The sequence below is a fragment of the Pygocentrus nattereri genome, chromosome 11, assembly GCF_015220715.1.
Source record: "Pygocentrus nattereri isolate fPygNat1 chromosome 11, fPygNat1.pri, whole genome shotgun sequence".
NCBI lineage: Eukaryota > Metazoa > Chordata > Actinopteri > Characiformes > Serrasalmidae > Pygocentrus > Pygocentrus nattereri.
The window spans coordinates 14,935,970-14,963,092 of record NC_051221.1 but is presented as its reverse complement, the minus strand read 5'-3'; the positions used below and the strand labels follow the sequence as shown (position 1 = coordinate 14,963,092).

At 41.1% G+C, this 27,123-nt stretch overlaps 2 protein-coding genes across 4 annotated transcripts; one reads left to right on the top strand and one right to left on the bottom strand.

The window, feature by feature from the left end:
- Window positions 1-373: 373 nt before the first annotated feature.
- Window positions 374-13,834, top strand: myoz3a (myozenin 3a). Of its 2 annotated transcripts, none has more exons than XM_017703766.2 (6): window positions 374-481; window positions 1,480-1,560; window positions 6,741-6,901; window positions 9,000-9,090; window positions 11,628-11,808; window positions 13,181-13,834. In XM_017703766.2, the coding sequence occupies exons 2-6, from the start codon at window positions 1,485-1,487 to the stop codon at window positions 13,362-13,364; spliced, it is 693 nt and encodes a 230-aa protein (XP_017559255.1). In that variant the 5' UTR covers window positions 374-481; window positions 1,480-1,484; the 3' UTR covers window positions 13,365-13,834. The 2 variants fall into 2 exon arrangements, with proteins under 2 accessions (XP_017559255.1, XP_017559254.1); XM_017703765.2 differs by having other exon boundaries at window positions 9,000-9,162.
- A 1,269-nt stretch (window positions 13,835-15,103) lies between these two features.
- On the bottom strand, window positions 15,104-23,564 carry LOC108430993 (pre-mRNA-splicing factor RBM22-like). Of its 2 annotated transcripts, none has more exons than XM_017703843.2 (10): window positions 23,415-23,564; window positions 21,744-21,797; window positions 21,610-21,639; window positions 21,273-21,405; window positions 19,805-19,905; window positions 19,195-19,367; window positions 17,359-17,559; window positions 16,794-17,044; window positions 15,914-16,045; window positions 15,104-15,629 (listed from the first exon to the last, which is right to left on the bottom strand). In XM_017703843.2, exons 1-10 carry the CDS (start codon window positions 23,466-23,468, stop codon window positions 15,490-15,492), a joined length of 1,269 nt encoding a protein of 422 aa, XP_017559332.1. In that variant the 5' UTR covers window positions 23,469-23,564; the 3' UTR covers window positions 15,104-15,489. The 2 variants fall into 2 exon arrangements, with proteins under 2 accessions (XP_017559332.1, XP_017559333.1); XM_017703844.2 differs by having other exon boundaries at window positions 22,912-23,542.
- Between the last annotated feature and the right edge of the window lie 3,559 nt (window positions 23,565-27,123).

The window sequence follows — 27,123 nt, the reverse complement described above, 5'->3', positions numbered from 1 at the left end:
GTAAATGCCCACATATAATAAGTCTCATATGTATTAAATATATATAAGTACCTATTATATGACATATTTTACATGTAAAATGTCCTGTATATATGCGTAGGTCATACGTTTGGGTATAGGTTTACAAACTTAGGTTTCTGTTTGTCCCTGTCCCCTTGTGAGCTTTTGTCTCAAAAGTATATAAAAACAAAGAAACACACACACACACACACACACACACACACACACACACACACACACACACACACAGAGTGAGTGAGGATCAGGTTTTTATTATGGTGCATATGGGGTTAGGTTTGGGTGTAAATCCTCGCCCCATATAGCCTCTGCTGCTCCCTTGGCTAAAATTACTGCTGTGATGTAAGCACAAGGACAGGCCAGGAGTCCAGAGCCAGTCTATACAAGCACTTTCCATCTCCATCCACCCTGAGATCCCACCAGAGCCACAGCAACATCACAGCTTCCTCTTCACCACACACAGGTAAGCTGCAGACACTCTCAGAAGCAATCAGGCAGGAGTGAGGAACCGCCACACTGGCTGTGCACACGTGTGTGTGTGTGTGTGTGTGTGTGTGGAGTGTTCCTCTTCCACAGAACACCTGCTGACAGGCGTGTGGTGTGAATGGCTGTGAGCATCTGCTCATCTTTAATCAGGGATTTCACTGTGACATAATGTGTCCTGGTGTTTATAGTGTACCTGTCAAACATTACAGCCAGCATTAAGACAACAGACAACAAGATGATAATGAATTTGGGCGAGCGTGTAATGGCACACCAGCTACGGTTCAGAATTATTCTGAAAGGAAAATTGTAAAATGGGACTGAATAATTACTAGCTAATTAGTACAGCTACAAAAGACAATTAAGTGTTGCTGCTGAAACAGTAGAGCAAAGAAAAACAACATATATATATATATATATATATATATATATATATATATATATATATATATATATATATATGTGGTCAAGAATGCAAATCAATGGAACCAAACATTTTAGACAGAAGTAGAGATACGACATTTTCTTCTGACAGCAGCGATATATATGTGTGTGTGTTGTTTTTCTTTGCTCTACTGTTTCAGCAGCAACTTTATATATATATATATATATATATATATATATATATATATATATATATATATATATATATAAATGGAACACGTTAAAGCATTATTGAAATTACTATTAAAATGACTCAAATTACTTACTTATATTCAGCATTATGAATGTTTTTTTCCTCCTCCTGTAAAGTTACCATAGCATCAATAGCGATAATTTATTACAGTATTACTATTGGGGTGAGGCAGTGATTCTCCATCTTTCCTTAGTTGAAGTGAATCTGTTACAGCAGCACTATAACACTAGAATATGCAATCTTAAAATATGGACACTTAAAAGGAATCTTAAAAAGTAATCCTAAAATAACATTTGGGTTGCTCTATTTGTGTGTGTGTGTGTGTGTGTGTGTGTGTACAGGGATAATGCAGACTGCACACCACAGTCTCACCAAACAGCGGCGCCAGCAGGCACTGGCCCTCAGCAAAGAGGCCAGAGGAGGTGAGATATACGACTACATCCACACAGACACTAAATGGCCAAAAGTATACGGACACCTAACCATCCCACCTATACAAACATTTTCGATATATCATTCCAAATGAGATCCCGTGGACATGGGCATTAATATGGAGTTGGCTATACTTTTAAGAGGAGACTTTGTCTGTGGGAATTCGTGCCCATTCGTTAAAAAGGGCATATGTGAGGTCAGACACTGCTGTTGGAAGACAACGCCTTGTCTAGCAATCAATGAATTGTGGCAAACTGGTGGCATGATTTATACCCCTCCAGTCCGCTTGGCATTTTACATAGTGATCTTAGGCTTGTGTGCAGCTGCTCGACCATGAAAACCCATTTCATGAATCTCATGACGTGTGTGAACTCAATAGTTAGAATGGGTGTCCACATACTTTTGGTCACGTTATGTATACGCTACTGGGAAACACAGAAGGAATTGTGTTTAGTAGAGGGAGTCTCAAAAAAACCTTATAATTTAAATTTAAATTATATGCATATTCATGAGCTGGTGCATTTGTTTACATTGTTACTCAGTAACACTGAGATCATTCAGAATGGTTTTATGTAAAATGCTCTGCTCTAGAGAAGAATCATCAGAAATATTAACAGCTGAAGTGTTTAATGCCTCTAAATAACCTACTTCACAGAATATTATTACATGAAATAGTAACCAGTATGTTGTGTCATGTCTGAATCTTTATTTTATGCTAAATGTCTGGCCTAAGTTGTAGCCATTCATTCTTTCAGCAAAGTATATGTGGGGTGTTATAAGGCAAAATAGTGTCCAACATTTTCCAGATTTTCTACTATGTACACTCTATTTACAAAAGTATTCTCACCCATCCAAATCATTGAATTCAGGTGTTCCAGTCACTTCCGTGGTCACAGGTGTATAAAACCAAGCCCCTAGGCCTGCAACTGCTTCTACAGACATTAGTGAAAGAATGGGTCGCTCTCAGGAGCTCAGTGAATTCCAGCATGGTACCGTGATCGGACGCCACCTGTGGAACAAGTCCAGTCATGAAATTTACTAATATTCCACAGTCAGCTGTCAGTGGGATTATAGCAAAGTTGAAGCGATTGGGAACGGCAGCAACTCAGCCACGAAGTGGTCAGCCACGTAGAATGACAGATGGTGGACGCTGAGGGGCAGAGTGCACAGAGGTCACCAACTTTCTGCAGTCAATCACTACAGACCTCCAAACTTCATGTGGCCTTCAGATCAGCTCAAGAACAGCATAGAGAGCTTCATGTGTGTGTTTCTGTAATGTGGGTCTAAAAAGCATCACACTATTATACTGTATTTGTAGATACTGTGCCTATATGGTCTTAAGACGGTCTTGATCTGTTATTAAAAATCTCTCTACAGTCAAATGCATATACATAAATAAATACATACTATAAATATTTAAATATTATTCTACACAGCCAAATGTTCAGAACCCCTGGTCAAATTATGTGTTTTGTTGATTTTTGACATTCTGTGCATGTGGAGATGTGGAGAAAATTGAGCCTTTTTGATAGTCAGTGTTAATGGGCATTGGCACATTTACAAATAAGAAGGTGGGTTAAACTGGATTTCTGTGGATGTGGAGATTTCTGTGGATGTAGAGATTTCTGTGGATGTGGATGTAGAGATTTCTGTGGATGTGGAGATTTCTGTGGATGTGGAGATTTCTGTGGATGTGGATGTAGAGATTTCTGTGGATGTAGAAATTTCTGTGGATGTGGATGTAGAGATTTCTGTGGATGTAGAGATTTCTGTGGATGTGGAGATTTCTGTGCATGTGGAGATTTCTGTGGATGTGGATGTAGAGATTTCTGTGGATGTAGAGATTTCTGTGCATGTAGAGATTTCTGTGGATGTGGAGATTTCTGTGGATGTGGAGATTTCTGTGGATGTGGATGTAGAGATTTCTGTGGATGTGGAGATTTCTGTGGATGTGAAGATTTCTGTGGATGTGGATGTAGAGATTTCTGTGGATGTGGAGATTTCTGTGCATGTGGAGATTTCTGTGGATGTGGAGATTTCTGTGAATGTGGATGTAGAGATTTCTGTGCATGTGGAGATTTCTGTGGATGTGGATGTAGAGATTTCTGTGGATTTGGATGTGGAGATTTCTGTGGATATAGAGATTTCTGTGCATGTGGAGATTTCTGTGGATGTGGATGTAGAGATTTCTGTGGATGTGGATGTAGAGATTTCTGTGAATGTGGATGTAGAGATTTCTGTGCATGTGGAGATTTCTGTGGATGTGGATGTAGAGATTTCTGTGGATGTGCATGTGGAGATTTCTGTGGATGTGAAAATTTCTGCGGATGTGGATGTAGAGATTTCTGTGCATGTGGAGATTTCTGTGGATGTGGATGTAGAGATTTCTGTGGATTTGGATGTGGAGATTTCTGTGGATATAGAGATTTCTGTGGATGTGGAGATTTCTGTGCATGTGGAGATTTCTGTGGATGTGGATGTAGAGATTTCTGTGGATGTAGAGATTTCTGTGGATGTGAAGATTTCTGTGGATGTGGATGTAGAGATTTCTGTGGATGTGAAGATTTCTGTGGATGTGGATGTAGAGATTTCTGTGGATGTGAAGATTTCTGTGGATGTGGATGTAGAGATTTCTGTGGATGTGGAGATTTCTGTGGATGTGGAGATTTCTGTGTATGTGGATGTGGAGATTTCTGTGGATGTGGAGATTTCTGTGGATGTGAAGATTTCTGTGAATGTGGAGATTTCTGTGAATGTGGATGTAGAGATTTCTGTGGATGTGGAGATTTCTGTGCATGTGGAGATTTCTGTGGATGTGGATGTAGAGATTTCTGTAGATGTAGAGATTTCTGTGGATGTGGAGATTTCTGTGGATGTGGATGTAGAGATTTCTGTGGATGTGGAGATTTCTGTGCATGTGGAGATTTCTGTGGATGTGGATGTAGAGATTTCTGTAGATGTAGAGATTTCTGTGGATGTGAAGATTTCTGTGCATGTGGAGATTTCTGTGGATGTGGATGTAGAGATTTCTGTGGATGTGGAGATTTCTGTGCATGTGGATGTAGAGATTTCTGTGGATGTGGAGATTTCTGTGAATGTGGATGTAGAGATTTCTGTGGATGTGGAGATTTCTGTGGATGTGAAGATTTCTGTGGATGTGGAGATTTCTGTGGATGTGGATGTGGAGATTTCTGTGGATGTGAAGATTTCTGTGGATGTGGAGATTTCTGTGGATGTAGAGATTTCTGTGGATGTGGAGATTTCTGTGGATGTAGAGATTTCTGTGGATGTGGATGTGGAGATTTCCGTGCATGTGGAGATTTCTGTGGATGTGGAGATTTCTGTGGATGTAGAGATTTCTGTGGATGTGGATGTAGAGATTTCTGTGGATGTGGAGATTTCTGTGGATGTGGAGATTTCTGTGGATGTGGAGATTTCTGTGGATGTGGAGATTTCTGTGGACGTGAAGATTTCTGTGGATGTGGATGTGGAGATTTCCGTGCATGTGGAGATTTCTGTGGATGTGGAGATTTCTGTGGATGTGGATGTAGAGATTTCTGTGGATGTAGAGATTTCTGTGGATGTGGATGTGGAGATTTCTGTGGACATGAAGATTTCTGTGGATGTGGAGATTTCTGTGGATGTGGATGTAGAGATTTCTGTGGATGTGGATGTGGAGATTTCTGTGGATGTGGATGTGGAGATTTCTGTGGATGTGTACCCTTGTCCAATTCATTGCAGGACTGTTGAATCAATGATCAATGACCGCTGATGAATTGGCTTTTGTAGATAAAAAAAAATTGCCCACATTTTGTTCACCACCAAAAGCAGTGCATTTCACATAAAACAAATCTGAATTTTACGTTATAAATTGAATTATGCAGAAACGTGTAAAACAAAAAAAATAAGTAAATAAATAAATAGTTGAAATTTGCTCTTATAACACTCATATTTTGTAGGACTGCTCAATCATGGTAAAAATCATGGTCATACTTATTTTGGTCAATATTGAGATCAGGATCACTTAACATGATCACTCAAAGACTTTGGAAACATTGTGCATTAATTGAACTAATTGAATTGAAAAAAAGTCTTTTTTAACGGCAGAATTCTTTAAGATTTTAGACTTAACTGAAAAACATACAAAATAAAGGAAAGGAGTATGTTGGTATATTACTGCATTATGCTGGTGTTCTGGACTCAGGGCTCTGGATTCTGACCTCTCTGACTGACTGACAGCAGCAGCAGCTGATCAAAAGCGTTCTTTAAGGTCACGTGAACTGCAAGCTCAACATACTGCATCACAGTGTAAATAGAGATGAGCCGCTGTACCACCACCACTCCCAAAGAAACAGCCCTCTCAATATGTGCTCACATTTTTTCCGGTGAGCTCAGCTGTGTGCATGTTTGGCCGAGCAGGTCCTCAAGCTCAGCTGAATCTGACGCTGGATTGGACATCCCACTGAACAGAATCGTCCTTAGAGTTTCTTCATCCAGCTGGCAGCTTATAATCACAGGCAGCAAAACAAATATTGCATAGTGCTTTTAAACACTTCTCTTTTAGCTCAGTCTCTAGTAGGGCCATTTAACATTGAAATTTATAACTGATCATTACATTGGTTTATCAGTCTACTCAGACTTTAGCAGAGCTCAGTAACATTGAGATTAATAACTGATCATCACATTGATTTATCAGTCTACTCAGGCTTTAGCAGAGCTCAGTAACACTGAGATTAATAACTGATCACAGTGGTTTATCAGTCTACTCAGGCTTTAGCAGAGCTCAGTAACACTGAGATTAATAACTGATCACAGTGGTTTATCAGTCTACTCAGGCTTTAGCATGTTTCTATAACAGTTAATAAATGATAGTGTTTTTTCATTTAGTGTGTATCTTTCTAAATGTATTCTTGTAATGTAAATGTACACAGTAACTGTGATCTGAACACCACCTTTACAAAATGCAACCTGGACTGATTACAGATTTCTGTCGTTTCTGTATTCTGAATACGTGTTCTTTTACTTGAATACTTATATTCTGTTACATGCTAACCCTGCTAAGATGTCAGCCTATTTCCTTGTGAAATACCTTATCCATGAAATGAAATACTGTCAGAGACCAGCACTGTTGGCAACATTAGAGAGAATATTCATCATGTTTTAATTTCAGAGCGCCTGAACCTTGGGAAGAAGGTCAGTGTGCCAAAAGACGTGATGATGGAGGAGCTGAACCTGACATCAAACAGAGGCTCCAGAATGTTCCAGGAAAGGCAGAAGAGAGTGGAGAAATACACAGTGGAGGGCACAGCTGACGCATCCCCCGTCATATATGTAAGACATAAAATACAACTCATAAACTATCAAAGTCATTTTCCAAATATCAGAGAGGGTAAACCTACAACTGACCCATGTCAGTAGACTGACCTTTAAAACAACAACAACAACAAATCAAGTAAATTTCTTTCTTATTATTATTAAATGTACCAGGGAGTTAAGCACTTGATTGACCTCCTTTAAGCAGAAGAAACATGTTCTGACATTCACACTTCAAGTGGGATAATCAAACTATGAAATCAAGCTCACTCTGGACCGCAGTTCCATTTGAAGCTTCAATGCCCATGAGGATGTTTTAGTGTGGGTTCCCCTTCTGCATAGCTGCGGCTGCACTGTCCAGGGAGAAATGCAACCACTGCTCAAAGAAATCACACCAAACCAATGTGTTATTAATCCAAATGAAGACAACAGAGAAGCTTGAATGCCTCTCAGACTGCTGGCTTCTTTCATTGCTGGTTATGCAAGTTTCTACTTAGTATGTCACCTGGATTTATGACAGGCATCTCTGTGAAGCTATGAAATACTGACTTCATTCTGGCTCCGGCTCAGGTGTTCTCTGGGAGGACGGAAAAGACTTAGAGAATGCAGCGTTAAATGTAAACATGAGCCATCTTCTAAATGCAAAATGACTGTGTGAGAGGTCACGAAATAATGAAACTTTACGAAAATCATTTTGGACATTTCAAAGCCCACAAAAGGCCAAAACACAAAACTCACTTCCAAAGTGGCATTTTAGCTGAACTTGGGGAATTAAGCTGAAGTTTATAGCTGTGGTAACAAGCATTATAGACAAAAATAGCAAATGGGTAATCCTGGATTGTAACTGTGATCAGTTTTATTATTTTGAATCAGATTTTTTTTTTTTGTAAGGACATAGGACCTTACCTACTCATACTCATAGTTACCAATGGACATGATAAATTAAAGGTAAAAAAGAGAAAAAAAAGAAACGGACTGGTTAGGGCCGTGTCTCAAGATGAGATATTCACAATTACCATATTTACCAGAACTTGTACATTTTCTGATTAAGTTATATCTCAGCTGCTCTAATGGAAGCACTGTTGTAACCTGGGACAGCCAGAAATCCACAGATTGAACCTGAGGAGTTGAACACAAAAGTAAAACACATTTTTTGGCCAAAGATGCTCATATTAATAAAGTATCGCTGTCGGAAGAAAACCTCATATCTCCAAAATGGTAACTTTACAGGAAAAGTAAAAGTTTAAGTCAATGGAACAAGACTTTTTCCATTTCTATTGGTCCCTTGTTCATGAAATGTACACACAATATAAAGGGCATCAGGCACTTTCAGATTATGTCAAAAACTGAAAAACAGCAAAATGGAAATGCAAGGTTTTGTTCCAACAACAGCAACATGCTTCGTTTTGTTATCAAGTACAGATTCCAGTATAATAGGAGAAAAGACTAGGCATACATTCACTATTTGTACTGTCTGAAGAGATTTCATAGACAAGAACTGGTGTAAGATATTAATAAACTTAGTTCATTTCATGAAGAGATGACGAGGCATATTGTATGCCCCATATGTCAAACACAAGGCCCATGGGCCAAGTCAGACCCGTAACACAGTCCTATTCGGCCCATGAAATCATTTTAATTCTCTATTATTATTATTAGCCCGCTTCACCCTGCAATGCACTACAGTCTCCAGCATGCACTGCAACATAGTGTGCATTCTGACCCCCAACAACCATCTCTGGGCCAGCAGTTACTTCAAAAAGAAATGATACCTGGTGTCTAGTTCAAGCAAATAGGCAGTTGTAAAAAATACCTAAAACAATCTATTTTTATTTATAATTATTTTTGAGCATTGGCATATTCTGAATAAACACTGGCCCATTCAGGTCATGGCAAAAATGTTAAGTAAAACTGCAATAAAAACTTTGCTGAGATTTTTTTTTAAATTGCCATTTTAGCATTGGAGTTTGACGCCCCTTCTCAAGGCTGTGGGTCTTCCCACATTCATTTCCTAGTATCATCACTTATGCTCATCCCCAGATCTCACTCCCACACACCCCTCAAGATGTATCCATCTTAAAGTATTAAATAACACTCTCCTTTTTTTCGTTCTCAGAACAACCAGCATTTCAGTCAGCTCCAGAACCAGAGCCAGACAGCCGCACACTCACAGGGAGGAAAGGAGAACGTGGCGTGCCCTGTACCTGGTAAACACAGTCTGGTTACCACTCTGAAGAAAACTGTGGCCAAGAAAGGCAGCCCCAGCGTCCTTGCTCCAGGTAGAGCAATGGATTGAGATTGGCGTTAAAGAAATGCTGCACTCAGAACTTCCAACAGCTATCAGCGAGTGAAAGCGAGTAGGGGACTGGTTGGCATGAGGCTTTTACGTAATGCTAACTGCCCACTGCCAGCTTTCATTCATTGTTAGCAGTGTTTGCAGTCTTGGGTGAAGTATTCCTTCAATGTTATTTCAGTCCCTGGGGATCCACAGAACAGACATTAGGTTAAGCCTGAGGCGAACACAACTTGCAAATCAAACTGAAGTCTATTAGCAGTGGAGTGACCTCACTGTGCCATGTTTTGGCTCAGTTTTACTTCTTTGGTGGTGAACGAGTGTTGGGGAAAGTTCTTGCTCTTTACCCCATCAGTAACAATATGCCGTTATATCTGATACTGATGCTGTGATATCACTATTACTGAGGAAAATTAAATCAGCTAGCTGTGGCCTAAAATAGTTCTTGTTAACGTCAGTGCTGTACACAAACTGGCCTAACACACCTTGTTGAATGAAATGGCTATGCATGTACCTCTCAAGCTATGTAGACACTAATCAGTTAGGTTACTGTATTATATTACAGCAGTATTCCCAAATGAATCTCACTTAACACACAGAGATGCTTTCTTGATATGTGGGCATGAATACCTTGTTGACTGACACTGTTGAGCCCAATTAATGTTCCTTCTTCAGACCCCTAAATAAGCCCTCGTGCGTCTCTAACCATATTTGATCCCACAGCGGGCCTCAATGACTCACTTGAAACCTATGAGCTAAGACAGTGGAGCAAGAAAACCATATCTAATGTGTCTCTGAATGTCAGAATTGGCTGGCAAGGGTAGGTATGGGGGGCTGTGGTTCCAGGGACAAATAGCACAGAGTTCTTAACTTGCCTCCAGACTTAAGTACTGCCTGGGTCCACTGCGTAGTTCGAAAGCTCTAATTGGAACCAACTGCTGATTTCAGCGCTGCAGACTTTACAGGACTTTGAACAATGCTAATAAGACTGCATCAATGTAGTAATATGTACATTTAGCATGCTTTCTGATAAAAAAGTACTAGTCCTGAGCATTTCTGACCAAGGCTTTATTGATGCATGTCATGGGGTTGTAGTAATGATGGGCAGTTTATAGTGTTTATAGTGAAGCCAAAGGCAATTTCTGCAGCTTCGTAATCAGTTTAATATATCGCTGCTGTTGGAACAAATCTCCATAATGGTAACTTTACAGAAGAAAGAAAATAATTACTTTTTATGTAAGTCAATGGAATCAGACGTTTTTCAAAGTACATTTTGGCCATTTCTGTTGGTCCGTTCTTCATGAAATTAACATACAGTGTAAAGGGCAAAAGGGATATTCAAATTATGTCAAAAATTTGTTCCAACAGCAGCGATATGCACTTCAACATTTTGCAAATGTACATATTCTGTACCCTGCTCACATCTTCAGTTATACATATGGTATATCTGCACTTCATAACTGTAGATATCTATACTTAAAATGCAACGGTGCATGAGTCTTACTGCATGTGTTTTACGCTACTTGTAGATGCTTTTGTGCATTGTGTACTTTATTTTTTTTCTATATCTTGATTGGTATTTGTGTGTGAAAAAAATACTTGTGCATCTTGTACTTGGTGAATAAAAGCTTTTGATTCTGAGTTGTGGGCAGCTACAGCACTGCACAAGTTTAATACGTTTTGCAAATAAACTCTTAGCTGGGCAGTGCTGTGGCTGACCGGAATAGCTTATACTTTGGTTATGTTCTTTAACAAGGATGTCCAAAATATGGCCTGCGTTTCAAAGTTGGCCTGTAAGAACACTGGCAGAAAAATGGTCCTAAACTGTCTCGGGGGTGGTAAACTGAAGACTTCAGTACCTCTCGATAGGGAACATAACTGTACCATAATCCATTGCAAATACATTTTTACGCTGGCTTGACTCCACAGAGCCTGCCATCACTCCAGGCCTTTTATTTTATTATTCGGTATTAAAACATGCTATGAAAACGTACAAATGTGCACCTTCCCCCTGGGAAAAGCATGTTGCCTGTACAAAACAGGAATTTAAAAGTGTTGTTGTACCTTTAAGGTTACATTCACATTGTTTGTACCTTGATGAACGGAAAAAATGTACCAGCACAGGAACTTTCTTTCTGACAGTGTACATCTTAGTGCCAAAAAAGGTACCCTAACTCCACCCCTTCACCCAGTGAGGGAACATTTTACTACATATAACTTGTTAAATCATGTATTTCCTAAAAACACACAGTATCATGTTTTAAACTACAATTTAAATCCTTTTTTATTTGTATATCTTTTTGGGCCCTTGGCCTACTACAGACATTGCATGCTAGGCCCCAAGAGAAAAGTTTGGGCACCCCTGTTCTTGAATCCTACAGAAATTCAGCTAACATTGCTGGACACTTTCATGGCCCTTTTTAAATGTTTTCCTGCCACTTCCGCCTGCAGGTTACTCTGGTCCTCTAAAAGAAATTCCTCGTGAAAAATTCAACATCACAGTAATTCCCAAATCTTACTGCTCACCATGGAGAGAGGCACTGGGAAACAACGAGGAGCTTCTGTCCACCTTGAATGCACAGCTACCTCAACCAGAGAAACTCCCGCCTGCTAACTACAGATGCTTCAACAGGTGAGGGAGCAAACACTCACTCACATTATATAGGCCGCTTAACCTTCTGGGAGGTGCTGGAGCCCATCCCAGTGGTCACTGGACAGAAGGCAGGAAACACCCTGGACAGGTTGCCAGTCCATCACAGGGCAGACACACAGATATATGAGAGCAAACACAGAAGCAGCTTTCCAACAGCAAAGCCCAAGCTTATGTTTATGTGACCTGCATGAAATTTACTAACAGGAGAACCCCACACAAAGTGAAAGCATGAAATATCACCAACAGGTGCATCACTTTGAGACCATATTACTGAAACTATAAAAACCCAGAACAGACTTTATGAGGACTGATTGACAGTTGCAAGCATAATGACCATAAGGTCCACAGGGATATAAGCCACAGAGTCATCAGACTCCTAAGAGAGTCCAAAAAGTGCATTGCATTTTGCCACCATCCATGTAGGGCTGAGGAATCTGAAGCCATTGAAAAGAAGCTCCTAAAATAATCATTTCCTCAGAGGAGGCTTATGGTAAGTGCTGTAAGGTTTATTCTCTTCAGTAACAAAAGCCAAAGGCAAATGGTGCTAAGATAAGTGATAACAGGGTTCAGCTGGAAGTTCACCACACCGGCACATCATCTGTGGCGATTATCTGTTCTAAACAGACCCGCCTGAAACCAGGGCTATCAAATTATCATCTCCAGTTATCTCTGGAGCTGGAGATGCCACTGGAGCTGGCCATTGAGTCATTTGTGTCCTTGTTTCTATGGTGTCTTCCCATATGAAATCATATCCTGGCTTGGGCATCAAGGCCCCCGAGAGTGGATATAATGACGAAGGACCTATTTAAACATGAAACAAGAGAGAAGACCCGCCGTACCCCCTCTCTGCGCCTTTCACAGCCTTCAGACTGATTGCGCACGGAAAGGCATCAGGTGTCTCTGTGCCCCGACCGAAATTGCATCACCACTTTGATTTAGTGTTGAGCTGAAGTGAGGAGGGGGGTGAAAGTCATAACTGTCTTATGGATCATGTCTATGGAAGATTATATTTCTTGGTCTTCTACCAATTGCCAAAGTAAAGAAGAGCCTTTGTTCTGTTGCTCTGCTCAGTGAATATGAGTATTGAATATTTTGTTGGCATGTTGTTTTGGATGATAATAGATGTTAAAGGACATATTAAGACTGTTCAGTTTTGGGATGAAAGAAACAGATTTTTAAAAATGTATCCACCCGAATTTCCATCCAATGGAGAATGACCCTACTGCAAACATCCATTGAATAAATGGCTTATTTATTAAAACATTTTCAAATTCTAAATGTCCACAACCTTTTGTTGGGCAGTGTATGCTATACACAACATTAAATAACAAGTCCCTCTCTTCCCCCTCAGAGTTGCGATGCCATTTGGGGGTCCCGTGCACAATAAGAGGGTGATCCCCGTCATTGCTTTTGAGGCCCTGGAATCCCAAAGCCTGCCAGGCCTGGCGCTCGACAGGATGTCCGAAAGACGCAACTTTAACAGAGCACCTCGGGGATGGGGCAGCGGATCAGTACCTGAATCCAATGAACTCTAAGTCCGCCAGGGTCAAACGCACACCTGCTTGCCGTTTACCTGTGGCAGAGAAACTGGAGCACTCACCTGTTGCAGTGTCATTATCATGGACAGTCCCACCACAGATGGCAAAGCAGAGGTGGCCAACATTCTCCCAGATCCTAGTGCATGTTGAGATCCTAGACATCTTGAGTAGCTCTTCAACAGTGAGGTTGGCCATTCCTGCTTTGGCAATTAGTAATTAGAACCTAAAAGAAAAAAGGTTGGGTAAAAATCTAATGTACATAAGCTCCCCTTTACCCCCAATGCTTTAGTTTTGCACCAACACATAAGAGATTATATCCCACTATTTAGCATTAAGCAAACCAAATGGCTCAATCACACACTCAGCTTGAAACATGGTATGATAAGGTAATATAAGATATAGTTGTTTATGTGGTTTTTGACACTGTTAAAGTCATCTATAAACGGGCAAAACTGTGGATGTGGAAATTGTGTAGCTTTTTTTTTTATTCCAAAACTACTCACTTAAGACAAACACTACTGAGTCACAAAGTAAAAATGATGAATTTGCTCAATAGTTATAACAATAAGATGGAAGTCATTTACAGAAATATCCTGGCAGTCATGTTATTCACGTTAATTCAGGTTCACAGAGGTTGCCAGACAGCATAATGACTTCTGGAAAAAAAAAAGTCAGGTTTCTTTTGTCTGTTATATTTAAAAGAGCATCACAGCCTCACACCAGTGTAAACAATGGAAAGAAGAATAAGAGCACAAAACACAGAAGCAGACAAAACCTGTCCCTCACAGCTGTCGGCCAAGAGGCATGCGTGGGGGGAAGGTACTGGTAAGAGTATGCACAAAAAAAAAAAACAACCACAGTCCCTTTGAGCTTAAAGTCACAGTTGGTTTGTGAAGTTGTGCAACTTCACCTCTTTATTGTGTATTAGCAGACTGAACACCAAGACTGTAAGAGTTTCACTTAACACAACAAATGCATTGCAGAACGATACAGTAGTGTGTTGTTATTAGGGCAGTGGTATTCAAATTCAGTCCAGCTCATGAGACTCTATGTACTATACAGTATAGTGTTTCCCTGTTCTACCATACCTAATTAACCCTACCGGGTAATTACCAAGCGCACTGTGGGTGGAATCAAGTAAATAAGAGCAATTAAGCATGATTTCCTGCACTTCCTTCATCTTAGAGACATTACATTTAAAAATGCTATTTAGGGACTAGCGGACTAGTGTTCGGGTAGTAGAACTAGAAATGGTGCAAACCACTGACTGGTCACATGCAAAGAATCATCACACGGAGTTAAAAGAACCCCCCATTTCAAAAATAAATAAAGCTAAATAGCCAGAATTGCTTCCTGGGACTTGCATAACAGCAAGTTTATATATATATATATATATATATATATATATATATATATATATATATATATATATATATATATATATATATATATATATATATATATATATATATATATATATATATAAAAAACACACAAAACAAAACAAGAAATCATAACTTGAAGCTCCTGTGTTGTTGGTACTGGTGTGTGTTAACTGTTATTAACACGAGAAACCATGTGACCACACAAGCTACAGAGAACTCCACCTCCTTTCACACACCTGTTAGTGAAACAAACGTCCTTAAATGGGGTACAAGACTGTACTGATGGCTGTGGGCTTTTTTTTTGATTGTGAAAGAACCTTTATTGTTATTTGAAACAAGCTGAAAAAAATGTTCAGTTCTTCACTTTAGGTTTTATTTAATATCTGTTTTAATTGACACTTGGAGTTAATTGTGTTGTTGGGCTAATGAGCACTACACCCTGTTACAACTTCTGGTCTGGAAGAAAGTCCTGTTAGCACAACCTGACAGCGCTTCTACCCTAGCTGCTCCCGCCATAGGCGTTTCTGAAGGGTCAGTGTGAATGTAATTGTGAGCCAGTAAAGTGAAGCCATCAACAGCGAAACAAGGTTGTGTTCTGCATGAGGTCACGCTGGCCCTTCATCAAAAATCAGTCATTCACAGGAAGAGAAGCTCAACAGTACTGCAGTCTCAGCTGGTGCACTGTCACTCCCGCAGCCCACAGCTAACTGGCACAGAATCCACGAGAGGTCAAGCCTCTAGTCTCCGTGGCGTGTGGCGGCGTGAGCGCCCATTCTCTGGGGGTCCTGGGACGGGTAGTGGATGTGTCCTGGTGGTCTCAAGCCCATAGGAGGAGGTGGCGGAGGGCCCATTGGATGGAACATTGGTGGCCCAAAACCTGAAGACAAACACACACACACACACACACACACACACACACACACACACACACACACACACACACAGTCATGTCACATCTCCAGCACTTAAACAGATTAATCAAACGTGTAAGTGTTTGCTTAGTCAAACTGTTTCAACACTAGCTGGTACTACATCTGTAGTTATAAGAAAATCACGGAAGGCGTAGATGTGCACTGATTTAGCCATCTTCAGAATTAACGTGGACTCAAACAAAAGCTAAATTTAGTTCATTCAGTTGTGTGTGTATGCAGTGCACTGTACCTGGTGGTGGTGGGTTGGGGAGACCAGGGGGAGGGGGCAGGTTGAGGTTCAGCACTGCAGGAGAGTTGCTGGGGTCCAGGTTAAAGTAGTTAGCTGGGGTCTCATCCTCCAAAGCTGGGGGTGGGGGCAAAGCTGAACACATACAAACAAAATGAGTGCACAGGACAATAACAAGCCATCATATCATGCATGCAGACCAGACCCCTCGACCCAAACAACAGCATATAAAATACACTTCCTTAAATATGTCTTCCTTGTATCTACATTCTTTGTCCATTTTATCAGGTCCACTTTGTAGTTATGCAATTACAGATTGTAGTCCATCTGTTTCTCTGCCTAACTCGTTAGCCCCCTTTCACCCTGTTGTTCGTCACAACCACTACAACTACAGAGCAGGTCTTACTAGGGTAATGGATCGTTCTCAGAACTGCAGCTACATGATGTGAATGTAGTGTTTTAGTGTGTGTGGCACTGGTGCTGGTCCATCTTTTAGGCACAAAGTCAGAGACAACAGCTCATCTGTTGCCGCACAGTTTGTGTTCATCTTCCTCTAGTCCTTCATTTGTGGTCACAAGACGTTGCTCACAGAACTCTGGATATATGTGTCACTGTAGTGCTGAGAGTGATCCCTCACCCAAACAATACTTATTCTGTGGTGGTCCTGTAACCTGGCCATTAAAATATACAGAGCGAAAGGGGGACTAGTAAAGTATGAACCAACAAATGGACTAACTGTAGTGCTACAAAGTTACCAGTAAAATGAACAATGAGGGGGTGTACTTAATGAATACATACAAGTGTAATATTCGCTGCAATTTTTGGCTACTTAATATTGGTACTGGTATTGGTCAGGTCACAGCAGGCAAAAAGACAGACAGACCTGCAGGCAGACCAGGCACAGGCTCCAGTCTGGTGCCCATTTCACTGTAGCCATCTTTAGTCTCTTTGCCCTTGGCTGCCTGTGAGCGGCCCCACTTGACAGTGAGTCTGCGGCCACTGATGATGAGCTTGTTGAAGGATTTCTCAGCAGCAAGCTCAGCTGCCTGCCTCATAGCAAACTGAATAAACGCGCACTGCTGTCTCTGCACTAGAGTAATGGTGCGGATCTCCCCAAACTGGTAAAAATGATTCCTGCATAAACAGAGGAGGCAAGAAAGTAAGACTGATTTTCCAAACATTCATGAAACACTGCTAGCATGCAGTATTACAAAATACATCTAAAACAAAGACAGCACTGCATATTCATGAGCAACTCAAAGCCCCTGTATTAGAAGCTATGCGAGTACATAAACCCCATCATTTATGCATTTATATGACAAATTATACTTTTCAATAACCTAAAGAGGCTTACAATGGTTGTAAACACATAAAAATGACTAATAACAATAATAATGACAAAAACCTCACTATCATAAGTAAAGCACTAGTGTTTTGTTGCTGGTCACCTGAGCTCAGAGTCTGTGATGGTATCACCCAACCCCCCTATGTAGAGGGTGGTGATGGTTTTGTCCTCGGGTGGGTCGAGTCTTGGCATGGTGGAGGCTCTCTTCAGCAGTTTATCAGCCACTGGGTCATTAATGCCATAGTAACGGTCTTTAATGTTCTGATCTGCCAGTGGATCGTCAGGGTCCGTGGGTTTCTCATGCCTGATGGGATGTTGAAGACATTTGGAACATTAAAAACAGCAGATCTCCCAAAAAACCCTTGAGCTTTAAACTAAACTAGTCACCTATCAAACGCCTAAATTTGCATGATCTACGTTATTTACATTGTTCATGTTACCACCAGAATTATTTAAATACTACTGAGAATGAAAAAAAGGGTTGTAAAATATAACACTGCAATATATGAATAGTTACTGAGCCGATGAGCATGCTTGCTCCAAAACCTGCTGTATAACCCGATTGGCTGTATAAATTACACTCTATATCCATGTTAACGTTCAGGCTTTTTGATCATTCTGTAGTCAAATCTGTTTATCGATTCACATTACATCACTGCATTTAATCTGCATTATGCTAAGATTAAAAGTGCTGCAGGAAAAAAAAAGTCTCAGTTGTATCTCAGCTGTGAAACTGAACAAGGAGCTTTTTATTTCCGAGCTATGCTGTCAGCAACATGATAACACAAGATAAAGTGCTTATGAGGGTACATTTGAACCTGCATGACCCCTTTTCCTTTTTAGTCTTGGTACTTGTAAAAGTTCTTTACAATAAACACGACTGCATCTGTCTCGTTTTAAATTCGGCACCATGCGCCAACTAGAAATGCCAGAAAGTCTATTTAGAAACATATGAGTCAACCACGTTCACCATGACCTTCATTTAAAGCTCACAACCAATTTCTGAAGAGCTTATATGGATTATTTGTTATACCTACATATATATTTATACTCTATTTGCAGCTTCTTTAATTTGCAAGAAATAGAACACATTAAATTTCAATGGACAACAGACTTCACAAAGCCCTCGGAGGCTAAATGAGCCAATACACTTTAATGACTTTGTAATGTTCTCATTTCATCTTAGCACTAATGATAAAAAGGGTGCTTAAATTTAAGGACGCATTATGAAAATCAAGTACAGAACAAGAACTAGGCTTGCCTTTGGTGTTTTTCTTTTTTTTGTACGCCAGGCATGTAATATCCAGCTAAACATCGCCACCATGTGGGTTACTACAGTCACTTTACTCCAGGAAGCGCTCAAATCTTTTTCCTCCTGTCTTATGAAAAACACTGATTTGTTTTCTTTAGGATATACTACGTTAACACCATAAGGTGGCCATTCCATCAAATGATCACAAATCAACAGAAATGACATGAGAGAAGGTCTTAAAATCTGCTGTTTAACAGCAGACAAGCACCCTAGCAAGAAGGCTCTCACAGGACGGAAACGCAGCTAAAGCTTAAAACATTAATTTAATGTATGATCTTCCATAGAAAGTACCTAAAATGTAAAAGGGAAAAGATCAGGATGCACTTCAAACTGCATAAGCCTTTACATTAAGGGAACACTTCGGCATTTCTGTGCAGTCAGTCAATCTCCATGGACAATAAGAAAAGGAACGAAAAACTAAAAACCAAAAAAAAAAAAAAAAAAAAACCCCTAGAAACTTTAGACATAAAACACACTTAGAATAAAAGCCAACAGGGAGTTGCTACAGACGCAGCAGACAGACTTTAGGTTGAATATAGGTTGAAAATGGTGGAGCATGCCTTTAAAATAGCGATTACAGCTTTAATGGTGAATGTCTGGAAGGTTAACTCTCCTGACTGCTCACACCTGTACGGACACTCCTCTCCTCTCTTACACTCGCCCTTAACCCAGAAAGAGCAGATGTGGGGGCGGTTTCTCTTGTAGTAGGGGGTGGTGCGAGCCAGCTTCAGCAGCATGTCGCTTGAGCTGGGCGCTTTGCCCAGCAAACCCACCGGCCGTGTGCCATCCGAGTTCTGGATCTGAGACAGGAACATTAAATAAACAGGCATTTCAGTTTTGGGATCAGGATTATTAATACAGCACATATTTCCCCTTGAATGATGAAGTTTGATCCCCTCTAAAACTCTTAAATCCACCACAGTAGCCAGGGCCCATATTCAGTAAGTGACTCAGACTAGGAGCACTGATGCTGTCAGTAAGATCACTGTAAATAACATGTATCTGTCCTAAAGCAGCAGGCCTGCTCCAAGAGGTTTTGTGAATATTTGCCCAGAAGTAACAAGACTACACTTTGGATTGCTAGCAAGTGGCTACCCGGTTATCAAGCTGGGTTAAATACAACACTAATAAATATGGTTATTATGTTTAGCTTAAATATTTACATTCTGAGGGCCTGATTTCAGGATTCTGAGCAAGAAAAAGCAGATAATAATTTAGAAGAATAAATAAACCTCACCTCTCTTTCCATGTTCTGCGTGTAATATTCCTTATTGACGTCTGATTTTGGCATGTCATCTTTGATTGACAGTCCAGCATCCCTCACCTGGATGGGAAGGCCTACGCACGGAAGGAATAAAAAGACAGGTGTATGATTCTTATACTAGAACGGCAACTTAAGTAATTAAATACCCTCCACTGTCGGGTGTGAATATAACCTGCATTTGCTTCACCACCACCACCACCACCATCATAGAACTAGTTTTTCTCCTGAAGGAAGGTGTGAGGTCTCACCAACAATCACCTACACCACCAGTTTGGTGATTTAAACGTATATGCCTAGAAGATGGTGAAATTACACACAGGACTCTCAATCCAGAATGGCATCCAAGAATAACTTTCATTGCATTTTCTACAAAGCTATTATTTACAGCATCCAGTCTTGTAGCATTATTGCCCTCTGAAAGCCACTATTGGTGAAGTAATAAAACCCACTCAGTAAATCCACTGATAGTAATATGCACATCTTTAGTTACACACAGTATTATTCTGGCCATTCACTCACTTGAAACAATGGATGTGTGTAACGTCGAATAGTCATTCGCAAAATCTCAGTAACAGGCAACTTATGCTGTGTTGTATGTAAAATTATGAAGAGAGATTGTGGGGCTGATGTTTTAGTTACTCACTGGGTCTGGTGGACCCACCACATTAATGTTTATCAATACAGCCATAATTTATGTTAAAATACGTTTAAAATATCACAAGTGGTCAGTATGAAGGGACACAGCACCTCCACACTCTTACACCTGAACCCCACGTGTGTAATATAAATGTGTAGGAGGTGAACAGCGTGAAGTCACTGAAAATGTTTTCCACGTTCTTCACAGAAAATGAGTCTAGGAATCTAGAGCTGAAATTTTAATTTATAAAAAAAAAAAAAAAAAAAAAAAAAAATCATTTTGTCTTTTGGTAAACAGTGAAAATGGGTCCCACAGACCCCAACACCACACAAGGGTTAATCGATCCATCAAGACAGAATCGATATGAAAAAGGCTGATACAACACAGACTTTAAGGGACTAAATCTGCAAGTAACCGATAATACCAGTTAAGACAATTTTAGATTTATTTTTTAATCGATGCTCTACAGATTTAGTTTGAAAGTGAAAAACTGGATTGACTGACATGATTGTGAGTTGCCAACTGTGATCTTGTCCATGGTCTTCTGCGTTCAACTTGACCTGTTCAGCCAGTGTTGCTGACATGTAGTTAAAATAGGAGGTGAGGTATATTGAGCTCCCCAGTGACACATCTATCAGAGGTTTTAAGTCTGAAACCTCACACTGCTTATCCGCACTTTTCCAATAAAACCATGGGCTGTCAATATCAACTGATGCCATCCACAAACCAAAACATCAGTCTGGCTGTAGCATCTATGACTGAGCAATACTGAGAGCAGGAAACAGAGTTTTGACTGTAACTCACCGTACTCCAGATCCAGCAAGCAGGTCTGACACACGTTCTTCATCTTACTGCACGTCTGACACACCTCTGTCTTCTTAAAGCGCATGCGCACACCAGGACACCAGCGGAACACAGTGAAGGGCCGAGCACATATCTGGGGACAAGAGGGTACTGCTGTTCATGTCTTGCCCCTCTAGCCACACAAGGGAAACGATCCCTAAATCAACTTGCCTATTTAAGCTTTATTCTAAAATATTTAATTTTATTTTAAAGCTGTTAAAATTACAGTTGCATGTAACTAAAAAAGACTCAAATTAAAAGCAAGAGGCAAAACTCTAGGAACTTCAAAGATACTCACCTTACATTCTTTGCCATACTTCTCTTTAGTCTTTGGAAAGAAAGAAAAGGGAAACAGGAGAGAAAAAAGTATGTTCATGAAAATCACATCAATCACAGGATCATGCAGTTACTTGCTGGAATTACCCCACTCACCATGCGAATGTAAGGATTTTCCCCTAAACATGTTTGGCAGAGAATAGGGAAGTCCTGCGGACATAAGAACATACGGTCAGACCCATGAACGACAGGTCAATACAGTGCTACACTGTACAGACCTCATTCACATTAGTGAGTCAGAAAATCTGCCTCTCTGACATGGGGGAAACGCGTCTGACTGACCGCCAGGTGCTCCCTAACGGATTCCTTTAGCCCAGGGGTTGACACCGTCTACTGCCCGATGCCTCCGCCCATAACATTTCACACTTCGCCCATTAGAAATCAACTTCCCTTTGACTTTTTTTTTTTGTTTTCCCCCCTTTTACCAAACCACCTGATCAGCTGAAACCTCGCACAGTCACAAACAGCCACCATTGACAACAAAACAGCTACTTTTCATCCTCCTGTGTGAGATCCGGAGCCTGCCTGGCTGGACATGGTAGTAACTGCACCAAATCAGACTTAGCCACAGCTCTCCAGCAGCTGTAACCACCTTTATCGCTGAAGTGACTGCGGTGTTTTTCACTAATGGAAATATATTTGAAATTGATGGCGGCACGGTGGGTAGCGTTGTTGCCTCGCAGCTGAGGGGCTGGGTTCGATTCCCCGGCCGGGTGATCAGGGTCCTCTCTGTGTGGAGCTTGCATGTTCTCCCCGTGTCTGCGTGGGTTTCCTCCGGGTTCTCCGGTTTCCTCCCACAGTCCAAAGACATGCAGTCAGGCCAACTGGACATGCTACATCGCCCCTGGGTGTGAGTGTGTGAGTGGCTGTCTGTGTCTGTCTGTCTGCCCTGCGATGGACTGGCGACCTGTCCAGGGTGTATCCTGCCTTCTGCCCGAAGACTGCTGGGATAGGCTCCAGCATCCCCCCGCGACCCTGACGGAGAAGCGGTTTAGAAAATGGATGGATGGATGGATTGATGGAAATATATTTGTTTATAAATCAGTCATAACATGTCTATTAGTACAAGTCTGAAATTGTAGACCAACTTTAGTGCTACATAAAACCATTTTCAGAAACAGTCCTACACAGAACCAGATACAACACATTCTCCAGCAACGGGAAGAACCTCTTCACCATGCAAAGACGCCTTGAAGGGTGTAAATGGTGCTGTACAGAACTCAAGAGTTCTAAACAGAACCGTTCTCTTTTACGAACGAACCACCTTTTAGGAGCGCAGCATCTCCAACAGCTGGTCACAAGAACACCGAAGTGTTCAACCACGGCGCCGGCGTCCGACCACGGCAGCTAACCCCGCTCGGCAGCGTCCTGCAGCGTCCACAGTACCGCGGTATCTCAGGGAACCTGGCGCTACGCCACTAAACTCCGGGCACGGTTACGCACTTTACTGAGAAACGCTGACAGCGTAAATCGGCGCGTGGCTTCCGTAGGTAACCGTCTAACGTCAACTAGCTACACAGCATAAAGCCGAAGTTAGCTTCTTCGTCCACTTTCCCGTTCCACCTTAAAAGCTTGGACAGCTGGCTCCGTAACGACGCCAGAATGTAAGTGTGGGGTATTTAAGGTGGACCGGAACGGTCTAGCTAAGCTAATTACAGCATGCGGCTGTGGAGCCAGTCCGTTTAACCCAACAACCACACAACGACCGCAGCGGCAGAGCAGGCGAGCCGGCCGGCCGTGAGCGGAAGCGGCCCCGCTCAGTCGTACCGAGTCCTCCCAGTTCTGTCGGTTGTACGTGTTTGATCCTAAAGACGTCGCCATCAGCGCTGCCTTGCCTCTCCTCTCCGGCAGGAACCGCGAAGAGCGGCGGCAGAGCCTTTCCTTTGAGCGCGGCCGCAGGAAAACACTGCTTTTCAAAGTAAAAGTCCGAGTCGGTCAAGTAAATTTTGACAAAGATGTCGAAGTCGTCGCACACAGTCTTCAGGATAAATTGATTAGTTTACATTAAAAATATTCAGGCCTCTATAAACTATGATTCTGCTTAAATGCTCCATCAACGTTGCTTCACCCATTCATTTTGGACTTTACGGAGAGGTAATTCTCCTTTCTACGAGATCTCTGCCATTGCTACTTAGTTTAGCTCTTTTTTACTTTTTTTAGCTTTTCTTTTTTATGTCAAAAACTTGACCGCAACACACCAGAGGGCGCCCGCGAGCAAGGCCTCGATGAACCGGGGAGAATGGAGCTAACAGGCTGAGATGAGCCGTTAAAGAGTTTCTAACCCAGGACCTGCTGTTAATGTTAGGAAGTAGAAGGATGTATTTCACTGAAGGGCAAAGAAAGCGCACCTGAATTCCCTTCTTCCCAGCAGGACCACAGCGGTACTTCTACTCAGTGCTGATTGGTTGGCGAGCGGAGCAGCTCATTGGCTGTTTGCCTTCACTGACGTCATGAGGTTCCACGAGGCACCGTGAACTTCTAAAACTGCTTAAAACTTCTGTAAATTAAAAGGTTCTTAAAATCCAAGAGCAGGGCTAACATGGTTTACGCTGCTCAGTGTTCAGGAAATTAATGTGAATGAATTAAAATGTTTAATCTTCGCTCAAATGCGTCGTCATAACCCATTCCTTTTGAGATTCTCTGAGTTTACCTCTGTCAACTCTCAGCTCATGAGTGCTTCTAAGTACTTCACCCCCCAACGCCCCCCCATGCCCCCCCCCATAATAAAAAGCCCTGCTTTCACAATGAGTCCTACTCAGAATAACCCGTGAATAAATACTGAAGAATGTTAAGTCTGAACAACATGCAGCATGTTCAATGTTTTTTTTTTAATTTATTTTTAATGTTAATATAGGTTTTAGTGAGCTGGAGTCATTCAACAACTAATTATTCAACATCAGTACCTGACCTCACTAATGCTCTTGTGGCTGAACGCAATAAAATCCTCCTGGCAATGTTCCAACATATGGTGTAAAGCCTTTCCAGAAGAGCAGAGGCTGTTACTGCAGCAAAGTGAGATAAGCTCCATATTAATACCATTGATTTCAGAATAAACACTGGATGAGTGGGTGCCTACAAGCTTCTGAGCATAAAGTGTACATCTACTTAAACACAGTGCTTCTTAAGTAGGCTAGACACATAATTACAGGTAACTGGGGTTTGGAAAACTGTAGATGAGAGGTTTATGTATACACACACCATCACAAACAGCCTAAGTACACCTCATGGAAGGAAATATAAACAAGAAAAAAAATGTATGCTAGGGCCCTTTAAAGAACACCTGTCTGACGTTGCTGCACTGTTAAACATTCAGGACATTCTGTAATCAATTGTAGTCTATAAAGAAAATTCCCATTCCCAGATAGCCTTGCTTGATTCTGACATCTATCACTGAGACTTTCCTCCAGAAAATCATGTTTAATTTCAGTCATGTACATCTTTTTACATGAAGCACATATACACTGCATTAACATGAACAGCAAAATATTTCTTTTGAATAATTTGAAAATTTCCCTTTGACTCGGTCAGATATATTCCCTAGCTCATGCACACACATACACATCCAGAACGTGATGCAAGTGGCACCACACTGCTTGATAAACAGTTTCACAAAACCCATATCATATCATTTATACTGACTTTTTAATAACAGTGGGACTTGGCTGTCAGACACACAGAGTGTGTTTACAAAACGTTACTGTAGACGACAGATTTTGTATTATTTGTGCATATAACATCTTGGAGTGATCAGATAAAACAGCACTAAATACATCCAAAGAATTTAACCAAACAAAAGCAAAAAAAAAAAACAAAACAAACAAAAAAAAAAAACCAAAGGTTGATTCTAGCTGCATGTCGACCCAGCTCTTCATATTAGGCACATACAAAGCATCTATAAAATTCAATGTCATTTCTGTACCGTTAAAATATCTATAAATAATAAAACCATATAAACAGGCTATACTGAGCTTTGTTTCTTGTGAATGTATCCATCAGATCTGGGTGTAGCCGTAGGAATGTGAGCTAAAGATCCTTCCTAAAATAGAGCAGCAAATGATATAAAATACACACTTGGTATAAATATTTTATGAACACATGGCTATGTCCATGCATACTGCAAATATATAGCACAGTGCATAGTGGCACCCCTACTGTGGCTGCCTGGGTAACAGTACAGTCAACTATAGCCTAATAGTTAGCAGCACTACTGACTGTGAACCAATCAGGGCCCCAAAAACACAAAGCTTTAAGAACGCTTGACTTTTTTAGGACACGGACATCATCAATACATGCTATATCAAGGCTACCTCAATGGCTATGCAAACAGTGGTGGCCCTTTTTTGTTTATGTGCTACCCTGACGCTTAAAAGGAGTCATGAACTGCAAAAATGGTATCTTGTAAAGTGAAAACATGTTAAATGGAGGGGATACAGCTAATATTTCTCAATATGAGGCTGTTGTAAGAATAAGATTATTCAACCAAAAGTCCCCTATTTTATACACACACACACACCTCACAAAAAGTTCAGGATATTTGGCTTTCAGGTGAAATTGATGGAAAACGTAAAAAGTTCACGCTACAGTGATATTATATCATGAAAGTAGGGCATTTAAGTAGAAGTGTGCGATGGTGATTTCCTCATCTCAAACTATTTATTGAAACAAAAGCCAACAACAGTGGTGGGTATATCCCAACAAAAAATGCCAATGTCTCAATAACTTGTCATGTGACCCTGAGCATCAATCACAGCTTGACAACGACGTCTCATGCTGTTCACAAGTTGACTCATTGTCTGCTGAGGCATGGCATCCCACTCTTCTTGAAGGGTGGTCCTCAGGTCATTGAGGTTCTGGGGTACAGAGTTACGAGCCTCTACATGGTGACTCAGCTGATCCCATAGGTTTTCTATGGGATTCAGGTCTGGAGAAAGTGCAAGCCACTCCATTTGAGGTACCCCAGTCTCCAGCAGCCTTTCCCTAATGACGTGACCTCGATGAGCTGGAGTACTGTCGTCTATGAAGATGAAATTAGGCCTGTGTTGTTCATGCAGAGGCACAATGACTGGATTAATGATGTTATTCAAGTAGTTTGGGCCTCTGGGTCACTGTACCATTCACAAAGTGCAGGGCAGTTCTGTATTGACTAGACACACCTGCCCACACTAACACCACCACCATCACTTTGCCATTAAGCTCCTTGTTAGAAAACAGCAAGTTGTGCAAAATGTACTGAAACATTGAACAGCTGGACGTGCATTCAAAAGTTTAGAGACGGTCACATTAAGTTCACCTGTAAAGGTTAGAGTGCATTTTAGGTTCAGGTTATCCCTGTGAGTGGTGTGTGTATAATGCATACACACACACACACACACACACACACACACACACACACACACACACACACACACGTGTATGAGTGAAATTACTTGTTCATCTTCTATGTTAACACATCCTCTACAAAAAACACATTTTAATG

Coding starts and splice junctions, on each gene's coding strand:
- myoz3a (XM_017703765.2), top strand. CDS start 1,485: ATGCAGACTGCACACCACAGTCTCACCAAACAGCGGCGCCAGCAGGCA. Junction 9,163..11,627: donor CCCCAGCGTCCTTGCTCCAG/GTAGAGCAATGG, acceptor TTCCGCCTGCAG/GTTACTCTGGTCCTCTAAAA. Junction 11,809..13,180: donor AACTACAGATGCTTCAACAG/GTGAGGGAGCAA, acceptor CTTCCCCCTCAG/AGTTGCGATGCCATTTGGGG.
- LOC108430993 (XM_017703843.2), bottom strand. CDS start 23,468: ATGGCGACGTCTTTAGGATCAAACACGTACAACCGACAGAACTGGGAG. Junction 21,798..23,414: donor GACAGAACTGGGAGGACTCG/GTACGACTGAGC, acceptor TTATGTCCGCAG/GACTTCCCTATTCTCTGCCA. Junction 17,560..19,194: donor GGAGAGGAGTGTCCGTACAG/GTGTGAGCAGTC, acceptor ACATCCCATCAG/GCATGAGAAACCCACGGACC.